This window comes from Arachis ipaensis, chromosome B1 (genome assembly GCF_059453495.1).
Source record: "Arachis ipaensis isolate K30076 ecotype BB chromosome B1, ASM5945349v1, whole genome shotgun sequence".
NCBI lineage: Eukaryota > Viridiplantae > Streptophyta > Magnoliopsida > Fabales > Fabaceae > Arachis > Arachis ipaensis.
In genome coordinates, this window is record NC_142436.1 from 150483314 (window position 1) to 150504696 (window position 21383).

General features: G+C 35.5%; 3 protein-coding genes across 4 annotated transcripts; 1 reads left to right on the forward strand and 2 right to left on the reverse strand.

Moving 5' to 3' along the window:
* The first annotated feature begins 930 nt into the window (after positions 1–930).
* Positions 931–9585, forward strand: LOC107641619 (protein FLX-like 4). The gene is made up of 5 exons (XM_016345105.3): positions 931–1006; positions 7181–7437; positions 7799–8416; positions 8935–9074; positions 9166–9585. The coding sequence occupies exons 3-5, from the start codon at positions 7926–7928 to the stop codon at positions 9381–9383; spliced, it is 849 nt and encodes a 282-aa protein (XP_016200591.1). The 5' UTR covers positions 931–1006; positions 7181–7437; positions 7799–7925; the 3' UTR covers positions 9384–9585.
* Positions 9586–11483: 1898 nt separating this feature from the next.
* On the reverse strand, positions 11484–14581 carry LOC107641629 (Metal-dependent phosphohydrolase). Of its 2 annotated transcripts, none has more exons than XR_015902627.1 (8): positions 14305–14581; positions 13802–13926; positions 13628–13665; positions 13219–13329; positions 12908–13127; positions 12675–12711; positions 11889–11930; positions 11484–11812 (listed from the first exon to the last, which is right to left on the reverse strand). XR_015902627.1 is itself a non-coding variant. In XM_016345116.3 (8 exons), the coding sequence occupies exons 1-8, from the start codon at positions 14443–14445 to the stop codon at positions 11742–11744; spliced, it is 645 nt and encodes a 214-aa protein (XP_016200602.1). In that variant the 5' UTR covers positions 14446–14581; the 3' UTR covers positions 11484–11741. The 2 variants fall into 2 exon arrangements, 1 of the variants encoding a protein (XP_016200602.1); XM_016345116.3 differs by having other exon boundaries at positions 13048–13127.
* Positions 14582–17802: 3221 nt separating this feature from the next.
* Positions 17803–19661, reverse strand: GAE1 (UDP-D-glucuronate 4-epimerase 1). Its single transcript, XM_016345126.3, has one exon. The coding sequence runs from the start codon at positions 19441–19443 to the stop codon at positions 18145–18147; it is 1299 nt and encodes a 432-aa protein (XP_016200612.1). The 5' UTR covers positions 19444–19661; the 3' UTR covers positions 17803–18144.
* Positions 19662–21383: the final 1722 nt, after the last annotated feature.

The following is a 21383-nucleotide window of genomic DNA, read 5'->3' on the forward strand; positions in this document are numbered from 1 at the left end:
CTATCAAGTATAAACTATAAACTATAAACGTACTCGGTACCCTGTGTGATAATCTCTCTTTCTTTCTTTTTTTTTTTTTTCTATTCACTTTAACCATATAGATTAGTTAACTATAAAAATTTGCTCCCCTATCGAATTAAACTATACGAATAATACCTAATGAATTATAGTTGAAATGACATAATCTTTCTATGTTCATATTTAAGAGGTTGCAGATTCAAATCTTCTAATTTTTTATTAAAAAAAATTATACAAATAATATAAAAGAAAAAGAAAAAAACGTGCAGCGAGACTCCAAATATCTTTATGTCCTTTTTAAAACTAACATCAAAATATATAATTTAATATTATAAAATATAATATTTTTAGAAATATTTCAACTCAATTCTTATAAAAAATTCCTAATTTCTATATACAATATCATGTATTAGATATTAATTTATTAAATATTAAGGATAAAATATATTTTTTATTCTTAAAATTTGACAAAAATTTTAAAAATATTTTTAAATTTTATTTTTTGTTTTAATTTTGTTCCAAAAATTTTTTATTTGCATCAAATATACTTCTGATGGCTAATTTTTCAAAAAATTTAAGACTGATTCAACAATAATTTCATAAGAATAACCCTCAACACAAGCAAATCAAGCATAATTTTCATGCATTGTTGTTAGATTGGTTTTAAATTTTTTGAAAATTTAGCCGTTGAGGATATATTTGATGCAAATCAAAAACTTATAAGACAAAATTAAAACAAAATAAAATTTAAGGATATTTTTTAAATTTTTACCAAATTTCAGGACAAAAAATATATTTTAGAGTAAAAAAAACTAATTTGAAATATTCATTTCTAATATAATATACATAAAAGGTAATCTTTAGAGTAAAAAAAATCAATACAAAGGTAGCTTTTTCTCGATTATTTTAATCAAGATTTTATCCACTTTAGTTGGTTAAATAGAGAAAGAAAAGAGTATTTGCATACGAAAAACGGAAAAAATGAAGAGCTTTGTTGCGATAAGGATAAAAATGGATGACCATGAGCAGATCATATTTTCCATGCTGAATGGCTACATTATCAATGTCCTTATATTTAATGATAGTTGAAAATTATAGCCTCCTTGCATGTATAAATAGACATCCTCAGTGCATGATATGTACACTACAAGCAATAACAAAATACTATTCTCCCTTCCTTTTCATACAAATCAATCTTATTTTATGCTGCAATTAAATACTCTTCTTCTTATATTTCTACTACAATTCTTTCTCTTCTTTTATTTTATAAGTATTTTAAATTCTATTTTCTATTACTCTTTACATATAATATTAATAGCAATATTAACCATCTTTATTATATTGAGATTGCAACAATAAACAGATGCGATTCTCTCTCTCTTTATTTTTAATACTTCTTTCTATCTTTGTATATATATACACATTACAACATATAATATTATTATATATATATAAATTATTATTGGGCTAATTATTTTAATACTAGAGTCTTCTATTTGTACATCTCTATTATATATATCTTTTATTTCACAACACGTTATCAGCACGAGACTCTGATCAAATTTTTAGGAAGACTCAGGTAACAAATTTTCATTATGTCGAAGCTCTCTCATCTTGAATTCAATGCTCTTGATATATCTGGAAACAATTATTTATCATGGATATTAGATGCTGAAATCCATCTTGATTCAATGGATCTTGGAGATACCATTAAGGCTGAAAATAATGTATCCCAGAAGGATAAAGCTAAAGCCATGATTTTTCTCCGTCGTCATCTTGACGAAGGATTGAAAAATGAATATCTTACATTAAAAGATCCTGCAGATCTTTGGAAAGACCTTGAAGAAAGGTACAATCATCAGAAAACGGTGATACTTCCTCAAGCCCGGTATGAATGGACGCATTTGCGTTTACAAGATTTTAAATCTATAAATGAATATAATTCTGCAATGTTTCGGATCACCTCACGAATGAAATTGTGTGGGGAAAAAATAACTGATCATGATATGTTGGAGAAAACTTTTTCAACCTTCCATGCCTCGAATGTGCTCCTGCAGCAGCAGTATCGAGAGAAAGGGTTTAAGAAATATTCTGAGTTAATTTCTTGCCTTCTTGTTGCCGAACGCAACAATGAGTTGTTATTGAAAAATCATGAAGCGCGCCCAGCTGGCGCCGCCCCATTTCCTGAAGTAAATGCGGCAAATCATTACCCCAGAAGAGGTAAATGGCAAGCTTTTAATAACAAGAAAAATTATGGAAGGAAAAAGAATTATGTTCAAAAGAGAGGATCTCACCAGAAGTGGGACAAAGAAAAGAATATCGGGCAGAATAAATCAACCGAGGAGAAGTGTTTCCGCTGTGGTGGAAAGGGCCATTGGTCACGTACCTGTCGTACCCCAAGGCACCTAGTCGATCTTTACCAGGCATCTTTGAAAAAGAACGACAAAGGAAAGGAAACAAATTTTGTTTCAAATGATGCTGAGAACTCCACCACTCATTATGATGTATCTGATTTCTTTGAGGACCCTGAAGGAAATATTGGCCATTTGATCAATGATGAAATAGTTTAATATGTGAAATTGTGAAGTATCTATGTAAATAAATAATGTAAAAAATTTATTGTTAAAGTTTTATTTTCTATGTATTTAAGTTTCAAATGTGATGTACATAAATAATGAAATATTAATATTTATGAATTTTGAAATTATTAATTGTGTCAAATTTTAAAATAAAATTTCAGTATATGACATTATTTTATGTACAGTGTTTCTTAAAAAAAAAAAATAATTCTGATCAAGTATTCAATTTAACTATGCATACTACTCATTTTATTATTATTTGTTTTTTGAAGAATGGCAAGGATATGTAATGAAGATGTATGCCTTGCGGATAGTGCAAGTTCACACACTATTCTCAAAAGTGATATATATTTTACCCATCTTGTGCCAAAAGAGGAATATGTTAACACTATTATTGGCTCAGGCAATGTGATAGAAGGCTCCGGAAGAGCTATAATTTTGTTTCCTGGAGGAACAAAATTTATAATAAATAATGCACTATTATCTACCAAGTCTCTGAGAAACTTGTTGAGTTTCAAAGATATTCGCCGAAATGGATATCATGTTGAGACGATGAATGAGGGAAATCATGAGTATTTATGTATAACAACTCATGATTCAAATAAGAAAGTTATATTAGAAAAATTACCCTCACTTTCATCTGGGTTGTATTATACCAAGATTAGTGCAATTGAATCACATGCCACTGTAAACCAGAAGTTTACTAGCGCAAATGAGTTCATAACTTGGCACGACCGATTGGGTCATCCGGGAACAACCATGATGAGGAGAATTATTGAAAACTCTCATGGACATTCACTAAAGAACCAGAAGATTCTTAAATCTAGTGAATTTTGTTGTGCTGCATGTTCTCAAGGGAAGTTAATTTTAAGGCCATCACCAGTAAAGATTGGATTTGAGTCCCCTGAATTCCTAGAAAGGATTCAAGGTGATATATGTGGGCCTATTCATCCACCATGTGGATCTTTTAGATATTTTATGGTCCTGATAGACGCATCTTCGAGATGGTCACATGTGTGCTTATTATCTTCTCGCAACCTGGCGTTTGCGAGATTACTGGCTCAAATTATTCGATTAAAAGCACAATTTCCAGAAAATCCAATCAAAGCAATTCGTCTTGATAATGCTGGTGAATTTACTTCCCAAGCTTTTGATGCTTATTGTATGGCCAATGGAATAAGTGTTGAACATCCAGTAGCTTATGTTCACACACAAAATGGGTTAGCAGAATCACTTATTAAGCGCCTCCAATTAATTGCTAGACCCTTGCTTATGAGAACAAATCTCCCAACCTCGGTTTGGGGGCATGCTATTTTACATGCCGCAGCACTTATTCGTTTGAGGCCAACGAGTTATCATCAATTCTCTCCTATACAATTAGCTTTTGGCCAGCAGCCAAATGTTTCCCATTTAAGAATATTTGGGTGTGCGATATATGTTCCCATTGCACCACCTAATCGCACCAAAATGGGACCCCAAAGAAAATTGGGGATATATGTTGGATATGATTCTCCCTCTATAGTGAGGTATCTTGAGATACAAACTGGTGATGTGTTTAAAGCCCGGTTTGCCGATTGTCATTTTGATGAATCAAAATTTCCAACATTAGGGGGAGAGAATAAGTTTCCTGAAAAGGAACTTAATTGGAATGCATCATCGTTGATGCATTTAGATCCTCGATCAGCGCAATGTGAACTAGAAGTTCAAAAGATTGTACATTTGCAAAGAATAGCAAATGAATTGCCTGATGCATTTTCCGATACAAAGAGGATAACCAAATCTTATATACCAGCGGAAAATGCCCCAATTCGAATTGATGTCCCAGTAGGACAAGTAGCTACTGAAGCGAATTCACGCCAGAAGCGTGGCAGGGCGGAAAATGTCCCAATTCGAATTGATGTCCCAGTAGGAAAAATAGCCACTGAAGCAAATACATGCCAGAAGCGTGGCAGGCCTGTCGGTTCTAAAGATAGAAATCCTCGAAAGAGAAAAGAGGTAAATACTATTCCTGTTGAAAAAGACATAGTAGAGACACCCGCAGTTGTCCAAAATTCTGATATAACGCCAGAAGACGTTCAGGTACCTGAAAATTGTGAAAATGACGAGATCTCGATAAATTATGTCTTTACAGGAGAGAAATGGGACCGAAATAAGACAATTGTCAATGAAATATTTGCATATAATGTGGCATTAGATATCATGCATGAAAGTAAGGATCTTGAGCCAAGATCAGTCGAAGAATGTCGACAAAGAAGTGATTGGCCAAAATGGGAAGCAGCCATGAAGGCTGAATTAGACTCACTTGCAAAATGTGAAGTCTTCGGACCTGTAGTCCGTACACCTGAAGATGTAAAACCTGTTGGATATAAGTGGGTATTTGTGAGAAAACGAAATGAGAAAAATGAAGTTGTGCGCTATAAAGCCCGACTTGTGGCACAAGGTTTTTCACAAAGGCCCGGTATAGATTATGAAGAAACGTATTCCCCTGTAGTGGATGCGATAACTTTGCGTTATTTGGTCAGCTTATCTGCATATCATAAACTGCATATGCATTTAATGGATGTGGTAACAGCCTATTTATACGGCTCATTAGATCGGGATATCTATATGAAAGTCCCTGAAGGATTAAAGATATCTAAACCATCCAATGAATATTCGCAAGGGTTATACTCAGTCAAATTGCAAAGATCTTTATATGGTCTAAAGCAATCTGGACGAATGTGGTATAATCGTCTTACTGAGTATCTGGCCAAAAACGGATTCAAGAATGATGATATCTGCCCATGTGTTTTCATAAAGAAAACTACATCTGGGTTCATTATAATTGCTGTGTACGTTGATGATTTAAATATCATTGGGACTCCTGAAGAGATTCCAACAATTATAAAAACTCTAAAAGAAGAGTTTGAGATGAAAGATCTTGGAAAGACTAAATTTTGTCTCGGCCTGCAGATCGAGCATATAAAAGACGGGATCTTTATTCATCAAACAACATACACAGAAAAGATCTTGAAGAGATTTTATATGGATAAGTCACATCCATTAAGTACCCCAATGATCGTAAGATCTTTGGATGTGAAAAAGGATCAATTCCGTCCTAAAGAAGAAAATGAAGATATCCTTGGTCCTGAAGTACCATATCTTAGTGCCATTGGAGCACTAATGTATCTTGCTAATAATACGCGACCTGACATATCATTCGCAGTGAATTTACTAGCAAGGTATAGTTCCTCTCCAACCAAAAGACATTGGAGTGGAATCAAACAAATTTTTCGATATCTTCATGGAACGGTTGATATGGGATTGTTTTACCCCTATGGATCCAAGTCACAACTAGTTGGCTATGCAGATGCTGGCTACTTGTCTGATCCACATAAAGGGAGATCTCAAACAGGATATCTGTTCACATATGGTGGTACAGCTATATCTTGGAGGTCCACGAAACAGACAATTGCTGCAACATCCTCTAATCATGCTGAAATACTGGCGATTCATGAAGCTAGTCGCGAGTGTTTTTGGCTAAGGAGTCTGATTCAATATATTATGTCATCATGTGGACTGATTGATCATAAGATAGCTCCAACTGTCCTGTTTGAAGATAATACAGCATGCATTGCTCAACTTAAGGGTGGATACATCAAAGGTGATAGAACAAAGCATATTTCTCCCAAATTCTTCTTCATTCATGACCTCCAAAATCAAGGGACAATTGATGTCCAACAGATCCGTTCAAGTGACAATCTGGCAGATTTATTTACAAAGTCACTCCCGAAATCCTCCTTTGAAAGATTGGTACATGAGATTGGGATGCGCCGATTTCGAGACATTAAATGATGTCGACAAGAGGGGGAGACTGTACTCTTTTTTCCTTGGTCAGGTTTTTTCCCATTGGGTTTTTCTTGACAAGGTTTTTAATGAGGCAGTCCCCATCACAAAGGATATTGTACTCTTTTTCCTTCACTGAGGTTTTTCCCACAGGGTTTTCCTTTAGTAAGGTTTTAATGAGACAATAATCCTTAATGGTCATCCAAGGGGGAGTGTTGCGATAAGGATAAAAATGGATGACCATGAGCAGATCATATTTTCCATGCTGAATGGCTACATTATCAATGTCCTTATATTTAATGATAGTTGAAAATTATAGCCTCCTTGCATGTATAAATAGACATCCTCAGTGCATGATATGTACACTACAAGCAATAACAAAATACTATTCTCCCTTCCTTTTCATACAAATCAATCTTATTTTATGCTGCAATTAAATACTCTTCTTCTTATATTTCTACTACAATTCTTTCTCTTCTTTTATTTTATAAGTATTTTAAATTCTATTTTCTATTACTCTTTACATATAATATTAATAGCAATATTAACCATCTTTATTATATTGAGATTGCAACAATAAACAGATGCGATTCTCTCTCTCTTTATTTTTAATACTTCTTTCTATCTTTGTATATATATACACATTACAACATATAATATTATTATATATATAAAAATTATTATTGGGCTAATTATTTTAATACTAGAGTCTTCTATTTGTACATCTCTATTATATATATCTTTTATTTCACAACAAGCTTTTAATTAATAACAATACTACATTGGTCTTTGCAAAACGAAAACCCTCTTGTATGAAATTCTGTAAATTGGGCGGAGACTTTTTTTTTTTCGCTTGTTGTGGTAGTCGGTCGCCGTCGCCGTCGCCGTCGCCGTTTGCCGTGTGAATGAATGAGACCTGAGAAGATTCGCCGTTTGCCGTTACTGTTCCGCCAATTGTTTTGTTTGGCTTCATACAGACTTGTCTCTTCCGCCCCCAAAGTTCCTCCTATCATCGGTTCGGTTTTTGTCTCTGATTTTATGTGAAATTAAGCTCCACTTTATTCAATTCTGTTATGTTTCTTCTATTAATCGAGGTCATACTCCTACCTCACCATGAACCTTTCAGTATGATGCAAACTATTTGAAACATGTGATTTTTAACTTCTAAATGCTTAGCCTCAATAACATACTCTATCACTTGCACTTTGCCACTTGTTAAGCGATATCCATTATACCTTTTGATGTAATGCTTGCTCTTAACATTTTTGGAAGTTGTCTCATTTGTGGAATTCATTTCTGACTTTGACAGTTTTGTTGTTAACAAGGATCATGACTCTTTGCATCTGTGTTAATTGGAGCCGTGCATTTGATTGTAGGTATCTTGGAGGTTCTTGTATTGATGTTTACTTGCTCAACAAGAAGTTTGTGATGTGTCTGATGAATGGCTGCTAGGGGCAAAAATCCGCCTGCTTGTTAGAGGGGCGTGCGATTTAGGTTTCTGGGATGATGGGGCACGGTACATTTCCTGGTTTGAGTTCTGCTGCCGGTCGTTCTTTGGAGTCCCTGCCTTCTCCTCAATTGTTGGAGAATAAAATTGCTGCTCAGGAAGTAGAAATAGAGCGACTCATTGGGGATAACCGGAAATTGGCAAATACTCATGTGGCCTTAAGGGAGGCACTTGTGGTTGCTACTCAGGATGTGCAAAAGGTGAAGTCACACATTAGAAGCATTCAGACGGAAAGTGACATACAGATCAGAGTTTTACTGGATAAGATTGCTAAAATGGAGGTAGATATTAGAGCTGGTGACAGCATAAAGAAGGAACTGCAGCAGGCCCTTATTGATGCACAGAGCTTGGCAACTTCCAGGCAGGAATTGAGTGCCCGAATTCAACGAGCCACTGAGGAACTGAAGAAGGCTTGTAGCGATGTTCAGAGTACTCCAGATTTGCAGGCTGAACTGGACAGTTTAGTGCTAGAGCACCAAAGATTACGGTGAGTCTTGAAGTCTGTTAACTTTGTTGCATGCCTGTTTTCATATGCATGTAGATCGGAATTGATGCTTGATTCTTAAGGGTACTCAATTCATTGTTACAATGTGATTGAAAAGGCTTTCCTAAAACTTAGTTTTTGACAGAATACTTGGATGTCATTTAGTCGATGTAATTGACCACACTTAGTGGGTGGGGGAAATTTTTTTTTCTCTTCCCACTCAAATAAAAGAAGAGTTGAAAAGTTAAGCAATAATATCAATTTTAGAAGTGTGTATTGCGATTTGCGAGTGATATACTGGTTGATTCTCTTATTGATAAGATATACCACATGTGTTATTGCCATTGGATTCAAGAATCATATAAAACGTTAAATGTTTGAAAAGTGGTTTTATAATATCTATCAAATAATACATGCTTAATATTTTAAATAATTCTTTCCCGTCATGTTGCATACTTTCTCTTGTTGTTCTTCATTATTTATCTTTTTTCTTATGGTTGATTCTGTAAATGTGTTAATAGTGCCACATTCGAGTATGAAAAGAACAAAAACATAGAGCTAGTGGAGGAAATGAAAGCCAAGGAGAACAATCTAATATCAATGGCCAAAGAAGTTGAAATGTTACGAGCTGAGATTTTGAACGTTGAGAAAAGAGTAAAAGGTAACTCTTTGGCTTTTGTATGTCAGTGCTTTACTTTTATGTGGCGTTTCTATCAAATATTTTATCTGATGCACTCTTACCATGTAAACAGCTCCAAACCAGTTTGGAGCTGCTACGCCTGTAGACAGTACTGTACCCTTTCTTGATGCTTATGGGAGAGGTCATGGTCAGACGGTGTTTGCTCAAGTAGGAGAAAACGTTGTACCATATGGAGATAGCAATGGCATAGCAGCGGGCAGTAGTGCTGGTTGTGGCGGGAGTGGTGCTGTATGGACAGGATCTTATGATCCCTCAGTTGCTCGGAGATGAAGTTTAGTTAATTGTTTGTAACGTTCTTTTATGCAAAATTCATTATGGATCACGCCATCTCCAATTATTTGCTTAAAGCCATAAATTCGAGCAGGGACTTAAATTGTATAGATTTTGAAGAAGGTAAAAATATTTTTCTCAAATTTTGTAGAATGTGTTTGCAAGAGTGGCCTATGTAATGAATCATGTTGCTTGTATGTTATTGCTGTTATTGTTTTTGGTTGTTTTGTATGTTCATAAACAACCACACTGGGTTTAAAATATCACTGCTCTTAAGTTCAATCCTTGGAGATAATCATTCACCTATCAAAAATTGAATTGGGATAAGTAACAGAAAAATATTTTTGAATGATCTTATGAAAATTTGTTGAATGATACATGGATATATGGTAGTTTATTATTAACCATGTGCATGTCTTCTGGCTTTTATCGATTTCTAAAGTATTATTTTCAATAAGCAGTTATTAACTAAATTTAATATAGTGTACTCCTTTGAGGAATGTTAAACCTTAAAATGAGGAAGTTATTAACTAAATTTAATGTAGTATACTCCTTTAAGGAATGTTAAACCATAAAACGAGGAAGAAGAAAGAGGAGGAGGAGGAACGCGGGATCCAAACGTTGGAGGAGGAACGTCGTGATTTTAGGCGCGCATTATGAAAGTGGGTTTTGTTGAGTTAGGGTTAACTTGTATGCCAAAAAAACATGTATGTGTAGCAGGTCTCTTTCTATAATATCTATAATTATCGTTGTTCTTGCCTGAGTGAGTGGAGGTATAACTCGGCTCTTGACGAAGGTCGGCGATCCTTCCCAACAAAGTGTAGTATACGTCGGTTGACTGGAGCGGGGAGGTTGAGTGCCTGCAAAGGCACTCAAATGCTTAAGTTAGCAAAGGGATATATGTGTATGAATACTCTTTCTTCATCAAAAGATGATCTTACCTTTGACTGTTTCCTCGTCCTTTTATGCCTGTGTGGACGAGGTTGTAACGTCTGAGGAGAGGATTAATTACATATCCAACGTTATCAATTAGAGATTAATGCTGTCCTCTTAAAAAGGTCGGTTATAATTGAGGATTATGCGTTTCCGAGCTATAACTCGTAACCGATGTTTACTGGTCATATCAATCGTATTTAATGACTATAAAACTTTAACTACACTTCTAAAATGTAACTAAAAAAAAGCAATAAAGTCGCAAGGGCTGGAGTCCATTAGGCGAATCATCAACCTAACCCGAGTAAACCAACGGGTCTCCAACCCGAACATGCTAGGACAACCAAGATGCAACGCTACCTCCTGGAAACGACTTGGACAGCTGTCAGAAGTTTCTAGGCTCCACAGCTATCAAGTTTCTAGGCCCAAGCAAATGTGACCCACCTAAAATACAAGGTATAAAAGGAGAGGGACTTACCCTTTTTCTGACGTATGTCACATCCTTTACCCTAATTAGCCGTCTCATCATACGGATACTAAATTTAGTATTGGAGTGTCCTTGCAGGTAACTCCACCCGCCGTCCAACCGATGATCGTTGACCCTGCAGCTGCTCGCACCACTCGCGCTCGGGTCTTGTCCCGCATTAACCGTTTCTCGTGACCAACGGTCCTCGTCCTCACGCGATTTGACGAACAAACGAACATTATACTATACTAAACATATGGAAATACATTTTAATTTAATAACTTTTCACATTTTACTTTTTTTTTTTTTCAGAATTCATTATTTAAACATATGGAAATACATTATTTTGATGTATTTAACATCAAAATTTTAAAACTATTTTTTAAAAATAATTATTTGATTTCATTTATTAATAATTTATTTCCTTCAAGATGAAACTTTTTCTTCGTTTTTCTTTTATCCTTTTTATAACACGCGTATGTTAATACTTCTCTTAGAAAATCAACTATAGTGTTCAGTTAAAATCTTATATAAAATCATTTTATATTCATTTTAACAAATCATTGCCGTTAGAACTAATATTAATTATAATCATTATTTTTTATCAATTATTTTAGATAAATTCAAGTCTTTAAATTTAAGTGATTTCGTAACATTCTTTCTTCTGATTTTAACTGTACTTTTAACCATTTGCTTCTCCATTGGATGTGTAATGATAATTTGTCTATTTCAATAAAGTTGATTGATAACTCTAAACATTGGCGGCTTCACATACATTTGGTAGGTTATGAGTACTGTGCGCCATGGGCAGGATAATGGCTTAGCTTGCCGCTATCCGATCCGGGACATGGATGGGAAATAGCATAGGCTGGTCTCATTGCACAGCTACCATTGCTTCCTTTTTCTTGGTAAAAGCTATGCTGCTATTACTACACACTCAATCAGATTGATCCGAGCATTTAGTTATTCTTCCTTCTTCTTGACACGATCTCGGACGCCCAAGCTTTGCCTGTTTCAGTTTGGAACTTCCCTGTAAAATATTCACCACAATCAGGGAACACTAATAAGTATCAATAGGAAACAGCGGATGAGGAGGAAAGTCATACCAGCAGTTGACTGGAAAAATTCATCCAAATCCTTCCCCTGCTCTGTAAAAAGCCATGAGAGAACAAAGTTCAAAACTGAAAGATTTTTAACCATATGGCTTATTACATGCTAGTTAGTCCAAAAACATCACAATACCCACTCATTTCAATGTATTAGTATGATACTTTTAAATATGCATGCCTCCTAAAATGGAGAGTAAAACAATCAGAGACATTCTATTGACCAAATTTTATAATATTTAGTGGGATGTATCCTGCATGGATCTGTTGCTCTGAGACTTGTACATAACAAGAGGTGCTAGGGAGCCAGCAACTTTTATGATTTGTAGCCATCAAGTAGTCATCAATGATGTTTTTAATGGTGTGAGATTTCATCTAATGGTATGGGATTATTCATTTTTGTTTTGCTGGTTACATGCTGGCCAGAATTTAATAAAATTGCTGGCCCCCCTAGACTTTTCCTAATCGTTATTATGGTACTGAGTTAATCACTAATGGCACCCTATGGTAACAAGTTCTTCAATAGTAAGTACTCCTAGCTAACTATAATGTTAAGGCTCATTTGTCAAGTCGCCGAAGATTACAAAGCTTACAACCTCATCCAGTCCAACAAAATTGCCTTAATTATGGAAACCATTCAATCGTGGAGGATCCTGGTGTGAAACATTTAACATGCCCAAAATTCAACATCATGTGGAATTAATGTTTTAACATCAGGATAATTTTCAAAGGATTCAACAAGGCCTAAAACTATTGAGAAAAAATAGAATTAATGAACTATCTCACCATTTTCATATTCCAAAGCTTGAAGTATCATCTCCACCTGCATTGAACAAGAACCATAGAAGGAAAAGGTTAAAGAATAATCACCATTGCTGCCTAACAGAATCTTGATGATAAATTTGCTACTTCTTATCTCGTTTAAATCTGCAATGACACAAATACAACTCATACAACCCACTCAAAAAAGTAGCAATGGAATAGAAAACATCATGAAAAGCCCAAAGGATAGTTCATACTTGGTGAGGTTAGTAATCAAAATCAGCCAACGGGTACCGATTGTAGTGAATCAAAGACCATAATAACAACCACAAGCAAGCATTGACCCAATAGCTGGGTGTGAATCCCTGAAAGAAGAATAGCAGAAAGAGCCACAAACCTTGTCAAGGTCCTTGACAAATTTTGCTTCTGGAGAAGAATTTGCTTCATACTCCATCCACAAATCAGCTACTTCCTTTGCTTCAGTGTGACAATTGAATTAAAAATCAAGGGATGTGAGTTTTCTTTAACTGCTCATTATCAAGCTCAATAATAGAATGAAAATGTGTACCTCTAGATCCTCCTCCAAGAACATTACACATATGGTCCAGTGCATCTTGTTCCCGCCGACTCTTTTCTTCCTTTGAAATTCCATCCTCAGGGCATATATCCCCAACAATAGCTATTAAACAAAGTACCAAAGTAAGAAATTCTTACTAAAAAGAACTTACTAAAGGTCTCAGAATAAAGCATAAGAAGAAGAACCACTTAGACAATTATATACTTATTTTCATCTTTAACTTGCCCTTGTTGACCCCTGTTCTCAGCAATGTTTCAATTGATTTTACCTTAAATATATTACTTTTCAGCTGAACTCGGCATTTCTTAGCCACAAGATGAAGCATGTGAAAGCCAAAAAGATACCATTATTATTTTTAGACAAAAACAACCAGCACAAGGCAAACTGCAAATCAGCATACCTTCTGCAATGTCATGAACAATAGCCATTTTCACGCACCTGAAAATTAACAGAAAAACAAGTTGCTGAAAACCTACCCTCTCTTGTGTAATTAAATCATCAGCTGCACAATAACGACCATAAAGCCAGAAACATATATAATATGTAACAAAGGGGAATGAAAGGTATATTTAACTTGTTTCTGTCTACACCGGGGACATCTGATGCAATGAGAGCCATCAAACCCATTCGATGCATATGATCAGCAATAGATTCTGGATTCTCAACATTTCTTCGAACCCATCCCGTCCTTTTTGTTGTCTATTTCAGATCAGACACAGAATCCAAACAAATGAATGAACTCCAAATCAAAAGCAATTGAGCAAAATATCAACTGTAATTGAAATCTCCAGTTGACTTGCATATTATATGACATTCGGAATTTGAACCTAAGGCTATCTTCCGGATATGCAAACACAATGGAACAGCATAATCTATTACACCTAATGTGATTTATTTAAGCTAATTAGAGATATTAGTTCGTTAGATTGATGTACTCCTGTACTCCTGTACATACATAGTATCTCCAGTTAGCTTAAATAAAATTAAGATTATCTGGTCTTAAGATTCAGCTCTTGCACCGAATTTCGAATAAATCATGCCTCGTTTCAAATAAACTAGGGCAGCGGAAATAAGTACCTTGAGGCGGTGACATATGGAGAGGAAATCGATTGCAGAAGAAGCGGAAGGAGGTCCGTCGTGAACCGCCGAAGAAGGAGGTAGAGGAGGAATAGTGGCGGCGGCGTTTGACGGAGGGGAGGATGGAGATGCAGCGGCCATGCGATAAACCCTAGCGAAAGTGAGTGCGAAAGCTAAGGGGTTTGAATTTCAGCTTCGTAGTAGAAAGAGAAATCATGCAAAATGCAGAGGGAAATTCGTTTGGATTCAGTTAGGCTCTCTTGGAACTGTCTGAACTAGGTATTTGGCCCTTTTTTATTTTTAATATGGAGTAAGGTGTGGGGTGTAACAGCATTATGAAGAATAGAGGTGTTTTTTCTGCATGTGGTGTCAGGAGGCTGAAATCGGACCGAACAATTTAGAGCAAGGAACTCGGACGATCCGATTAAAAGAGATGTACAAAAAAATAATTTTTTTATAAAACTCGGACGGTCCGTTTTGATTTAAAAAAAAAAAAACTAAAAACGGAGGGTCCGTTTTGTTTTAAAGGAAAAATTAAAAAAAAAAACAAAAATGGTTAACGGAGGGTCCGTTTTCAGTTTTTTTAAAAAAAAGAAACAAAAAGTGTAAATGGAGGGTCCGATTTCATGTTAAATAAAAAAAAAACAAAAACTAATCGGACAGTCCGATTTGTGATCAACGAATTTTTTAACAAAGAATTCGGACTGTCCGATTTCTCTCTGTCCCACATCTGTGTCTAACACCTGTATACACCATAACCAAGCACAACTCACACACTCCTCCAATATAAAAAAAAATTAGCTCGTATTTGGCCACAACTTTTAATAAAATGGGAAGACTCCTCCAATATAAAAAAAAATTAGCTCGTATTTGGCCACAACTTTTAATAAAATGGGAAGAGGACATAAAAAAATACGCAAAAATAATAAAATTGGGAAAGAATAAAAAAAGATAAAATTTTATTGATTGTTGTTAGATTTTTTTTTTTGTGACTTAATTGTTTTTAGATTGAAATTGTAAATTATGAAGATAAAATTAAATATATAAAGAGTATTGACCTATAAAAAATAAAAATAAATAAAAATAAGATAATAATCAATAAATCGAAAAAAATCTAATTTATAATAAAAAAAACAATTAATAAATTGAAAAAACCTAATTTCAATCATTATTGAATTTATAATTTAATATACATAAATTTTAATATTTTAATATATATATATATATATAAATCAAATATTAAATTAATTATTTGTATAAAATTTATGTTAAATTATAAAATATATATTAAAGATAAGTTAAATAACGCATATATATTATATTTATATACAAATATAATATGATTAATTTAATAACTGATTTTTGTATATCTATAATATTTTTGTTAAATATAATCATAATTAAATATTTATTTTTTTATTCTAAAACAAATCCAAATAATAGCATAATTTCAATTTATTAACTCTCATTAATCCGAGGCCTAAATGAAGGAATTCCAAGCAGCGATCTTACACGAAGTTCAACAAGGTTTAACGTTGCCTCTATACCCTGACCTTTTCAATCCTATATAACATGTAAATACATAAGAAGTGATTAATCTTCTTAATTTTTGCGTGGATGGAATATTAATCAAGATTGATAAAATTTTAATTTTTCAAAAATTATAATAATGATATCTAATAAGTCAATAAAAATAACTTTTAATAAATAAAAAATACTTATTTATTAATATATAACATTTTATTAAATATTCTAAAATATACAAATATCTTTAAAAATTTAAAAACAAAATATATTTTTTTGTCTTTAATATTTTATTATTTTTTTTTTAAATATTCTTGATATTTAATTTTAGAGAAAGTCTATGAGGCGAGTACTTTCATTAAAATTTGGCCAGCACTTAACCACCAAGAAAAGAGTGAGTAATCCTACACTATTAGATGTAATTTTATACCATTAAAAATATTAATGATGGCTAATTGATAGCTACAAATCATAAAACTTGATGTCCCTAGCATTTCTCTTAATTTTATTCAATTATATCTTTAATGTTTTTAATTTATTCGATTTTATTTCTAATATTTTCCATCTATGTCAAAATTATTCCTGTATGTTTTTAATTTTATTCTTAATATTTTAGATAATATTTAATTAATATTAATAATAATCGTATATACAAAGTGTATTCACATCAAATCATATAGGTAGCGTTTGATGGAGAGATAGAGATGGAAAGACTAAAATTGAGAGAGACAGAAACTAAGAGACAAATATTGAAATAAATTTTAATATTTTGTTTGGTGCAAAGTGAGAGACAAAAATTAAAATAAGAATGAAATTCTAATTTAATTTGTATAAAGGATAAAATTAAAATTAATTAATTGAAATGAAGGTATTTTAGGTATAAAATGTTATTAAAGTTTTAGTTTCCATCTCTAAAAATTTTAATCCATGTGTCTCCACTCTTTAGAAATACTGAAATATTAAAATTTTAGAGATAGAGACAAAAATTTTAGTACCAATTTTTAAACCAACAAACAGATGCTAAGTCAATTTCTCAGTGTACGTGTCAGTAACTCAAAACAAACGTTACCTATAGTGTACAAATATTCATCTAAACAGCTGAATTAAAATCTCTCTTATAGCTCTATTGATTGCTTGAGACATGCCGATTTTAGCCAATGCATAATAACATCCGCAACACTAAGCTATAATGATTAATGCGCTAATAAATCACTAACCCCTCCACCCTTTGGGGACCCTATTTAAAAAAGCACATTCATAACCTGTACACACGCTATTGGATTCCATAGTTCCAATTATTATACTAAATAAATCATTAATAGAAGGAAAAAAGAAGGGTCACATTCACTTCACATCACAGAACACCAAGAATGCCAAAGGACCCACCAGAAAAGCCCAAACATATGTATGAAATTTCAACATAGATCTAAATACGCCATTATCCCTACCTATTTTATAGTATCTCCAATAGTACTGTCGGCAAGTTGAACAGGTATACATGAGTTTGTGTATTTTTTCCTGAACCCACAGTGCAGTGCATTAGTCTACTGGATAGCACTTTACAGCTGGAGAATGGAGAAATCTACTAGCCAAATCCCCAAAATCCAACGGCTACTACTATCGTTCTCTAGCTTCCACTACTTATGCGGATCCCATCTAAACACCACTACTTGTCACCATCATCCTAGCTGTCTCCACCCTTTTATCATTTTCCCTCACCTCAAATCTAACCATCTTTATCATGCTGCCCCTTTTGTCAAAAGAAAATAAAATATACGTAAACTTATACAATACAGAAAAAATAATTGCATGTGCTCAATGGAGTAAGATCAGATCATCCACAATGCCGCGTGATTGATGAACAAACGAAAATTACGGTGCAACTATTTGTATCGTATTCAACTATAATATTAAGCTACTAATCAACTACGGAAGGAGAACGATAAATTTCAAAAAATAAATAAATCGGGTAAGATAAAAACAAACTTAAACTTTCTTTCTTTACAAAAAGAAAAAAAAAAAAGGAAAAACAACAATTAATACAAAAAAATAAAGGGAAAAGAAATCAGCTAAGGAACAGCTGTTTTAGCTGGCCTCTCAAGCAAAGAATGTGTTCTGCTCTTCTTTTTATTTTTTTCCTTTTTCAAGAAATTCTTTCTCTTTCTAGTTTCCTTTCCCTTCATTCGTTCTTGACCAGGTCCTTTCGTTTCTTTTCTTCCCATGTGTGTAATTTTTCCAAAAAAAAAAAAACAAAAAATCTAGCAGACTAAAAAGGAAGAAAAATAGCCGTTCCCAAATAAAAAGGAAACAAAAAATTTAATAATTTACAGGCTTGCCGTGATTGTAGCCGTAGTAAGAGAGGTACCACTTAACGAACTTCTTCAACCCGGTTTGCAAATCGGTGGTGGGTTTGTACCCGAATTCCCTCCGGGCCGAACTAATATTGGCGTGAGTGAACGGAACGTCGCCGTTTCCAGGCATATCCACAATATTCCTCTTGGCCTTAACCTTCAAGTGACGCTCCAATATACTCACCAAAGTTGGAACGGTCACGGGCGAAGTGTTACCCAAATTAAAGATCCGATAAGGAGCGGGCCCTCGCTTCTTCCCACCCGACCCGGTACTCTTGCCCGCGGTATCCAGTGACCCGAGACATCCCTTCACTATATCATCAATGTAGGTAAAATCACGGGCCAAATCGACCCGATTTTTGCCCCGATAAACCGTAATTGACTTCCCCTGGAGAATATTCCTGGTGAAAGAGAAGTAAGCCATGTCGGGCCTCCCCCAGGGCCCATAGACAGTGAAAAACCTCAAGCCCGTGATGGAAAGCCCGTAGATGTGATTGTAACTGTGCGTGATCTCCTCGCCGGCTTTCTTTGTCGCGGCGTAGAGGCTGGCGGGCTGGTCGGTCCGATCAGCTTCGGAGAATGGGACCTTGTCGTTGAGCCCGTAGACGGAGCTTGACGAGGCCCAAACGATGGCGGGCTGAGGGTCAGCGTTCTTGCAAGCCTCGAGGAGCGTGACGAGGCCGGCGATGTTGCTGTGGACGTAGGAATGAGGGTTCACCATCGCGTACCTGACGCCGGCTTGGGCGGCGAGGTGCATGACGTGGCTGAAAGCGACGACATCGAAGAGCTTGGCGAGGAGCTTGGCGTCGTTGACGTCACCTTCGACGATGAAGACGCCATGTGTTTCGAGGAGGGACTTGCGTGCGCGTTTCAAGGAAGGGTCGTAATAGTCGTTGAAGTTGTCTAGGCCAACGACGCCGTCGCCGCGGCGCTTGAGGGCTATGGAGACGTGAGAGCCTACGAAGCCGGCGGCGCCGGTGACGAGGACGGAGAAGCCGCCGTGGCGTTGGATCTGGGCGGAGGAGCGGAGCTGCTTCTCCCAGTTGATGCCGCCCCAGGAGGCGGAGAGGTAGCGGCTGCCGGAGTCGACGAAGCCCTGGAAGCTGAGGTAGGATGCGGTGAGGGCGATGAGGAACAAAGCCCAGAGGAACATGGTGCTTGTGGAGGCGAAGCAACGGTAGACCTGGCGGTTCATGTTGTGCGCTCTATCCCCCTTGAACTTCCCTGGGGTCGACGGGAACAGCTCCTCCTCCAATGACGGCATTCTCTCTTTCTTTCTTTCTTTCTTTTGTTTCTTGCTGAGAAAAAATGAGGGGAATGAAAATGCTTTTCGCTTGTTTGGTGTTTTGAGAAAGTGGTTGGTTGGTGAATGGTGATGGATGAGGGAGGGAAAGGGGACAAGTGATAGATAGAAAGAGAGGAAGAAAAAATGGGTGGGATGCAAATTTTTCTTTTCTTTTCTTTTCTTTGCACCTGCTATTAAGATTTAGGACCAATCGGGAAGGAGGTGGTTATATATAGTGGTCACCCACATACAAGCGACAAGTATACGCGTGAACGCGTTTAACAATGGAAAGGGTGGGTGGACGAGCCACACACAACACAACCATTCACTGAACCGGACTTGCACACATTATTATTATTTATTATTATTATAAATTAAATAATGCGAACAGCGAATTTGAGCCCTTTTTTTTCTTAATTTCTGCACCGGATATGTTATATAAATGACATTTCCCGGTAAATTTTTCTTTTTCAAATAATTATATTTTTATATTAAACAAACTCATCTCCGCATGACTGCATTAATACCAGGATTTTTAAGTAGTACACATGACACATCTATGTACTACTACTAGTAACGACTAAACCACTGCCTTTTGCCTCTCTTTTCGGGTGGGAAGGAGATGAAGAAAAACCGTGTATTAACTGGAACAAGTAATTATAGTATTGTGAATAACTAATAGTAGCAACAATATATCCTTGACCTAAATATTAGGAAACCCTCGTTTAGCTACTTGCTATATAAGAAGAAATGCTATTCACTCTGCAAATTCAGTCTAAACGCGGTTAAGGAAACAAGATAGTTAATTTTAGTTTATTATCGTTTCTTTTTTGCATAAAGTCTAAGTTCAATTGAAAGTTTGTTTGTTTTAAGTTTAATTTTTCATTTTATTATGGAGAGGATTTAGAGTTTAGAAATAAAAAGAAAATAAACGTAAAAAGAAAAGAAGAATTTTATGTAAATTTTATCGTCCGTATATATATATGCTGACCTTAAATTGAGTAGGAAGTCTGTCTAACTAGTGATTTAATATGATTATTACTATAATGATTATTATACACAATAATCCATGGCTTGACTCATGCCAAAGCATGTGCAGGGGAGAAGTGATGACCTTACTAGGAATCTGCAGAGCAATAGACAAATTGAATAAATAAATACATAAATAAACTTATAGGAATTATTTTTTCTTTTAATTTTTTTGGAATTTAGTCCATGTGAAGAAGCTCAAGCTAAGTGTTACGATGGGTAACCGGAGATTGTTGGGCTGGACTCGGTGGGTTGGCCCAATCGTCTGAGGAAGGAAGCCTTCGTGTGGGTTTGCGCCTTGGGAGCCTCCGTCCGACTTGTGAGTATGAACGAATGGGGGGTGGTACTTGCAAAGACACTCCGATGCCAAAGTCAGCAAGGGTGTGAGCAGGTCTAGAGAGTATTGGAGCTTCTGAGATACATGAGAAGTGTCAGTGTATTTATAGGGATGGACCAATAACCACCGTTAGAGTAGTTACACCTTTTAAGGGGAATAACCGTCCCTTTATCTTAGGGTGGTTGAGATATGGCTCTTGGAAGTGGTTAGAGAGATTCTAGGGGCAGTTATCCTCTTGAGGGAGGGTTTATCTGCCAGCTGATCCTCGTACCGACTTCTTTAGAGCAAGTCGTGAAGATAGCCGACTTCGTGGCATCTGGTTTGTGTAGTGTGAGGCTCAACTCTTTTGGGTTGGGCATTTTTACTTGGATCCTGGGTCTTAGCGTTGGGCCAGGATATGAACAGTGCCCCTACTCGAGCCCAATTTCTCTTTTAGGATTGGGTTCGAGTATTCTACTCGGGGTCGTAGCCGACCTATGAGGGAACCGACATGATTTTGCGCAACCGACGTGACTTTTCATGACTTTTGATTTTCACAGTTACGTCTAATCGA

Excerpts from the sequence above, each read along its gene's own strand:
- LOC107641619 (XM_016345105.3), top strand. The coding sequence starts at position 7,926 with ATGATGGGGCACGGTACATTTCCTGGTTTGAGTTCTGCTGCCGGTCGT. Across the intron at positions 8,417-8,934 it reads CTAGAGCACCAAAGATTACG|TGCCACATTCGAGTATGAAA; the intron begins GTGAGTCTTGAA and ends ATGTGTTAATAG. Across the intron at positions 9,075-9,165 it reads CGTTGAGAAAAGAGTAAAAG|CTCCAAACCAGTTTGGAGCT; the intron begins GTAACTCTTTGG and ends CCATGTAAACAG.
- LOC107641629 (XM_016345116.3), bottom strand. The coding sequence starts at position 14,445 with ATGGCCGCTGCATCTCCATCCTCCCCTCCGTCAAACGCCGCCGCCACT. Across the intron at positions 13,927-14,304 it reads CCATATGTCACCGCCTCAAG|ACAACAAAAAGGACGGGATG; the intron begins GTACTTATTTCC and ends GATCTGAAATAG. Across the intron at positions 13,330-13,627 it reads TGTTCATGACATTGCAGAAG|CTATTGTTGGGGATATATGC; the intron begins GTATGCTGATTT and ends TTTGTTTAATAG.
- GAE1 (XM_016345126.3), bottom strand. The coding sequence starts at position 19,443 with ATGCCGTCATTGGAGGAGGAGCTGTTCCCGTCGACCCCAGGGAAGTTC.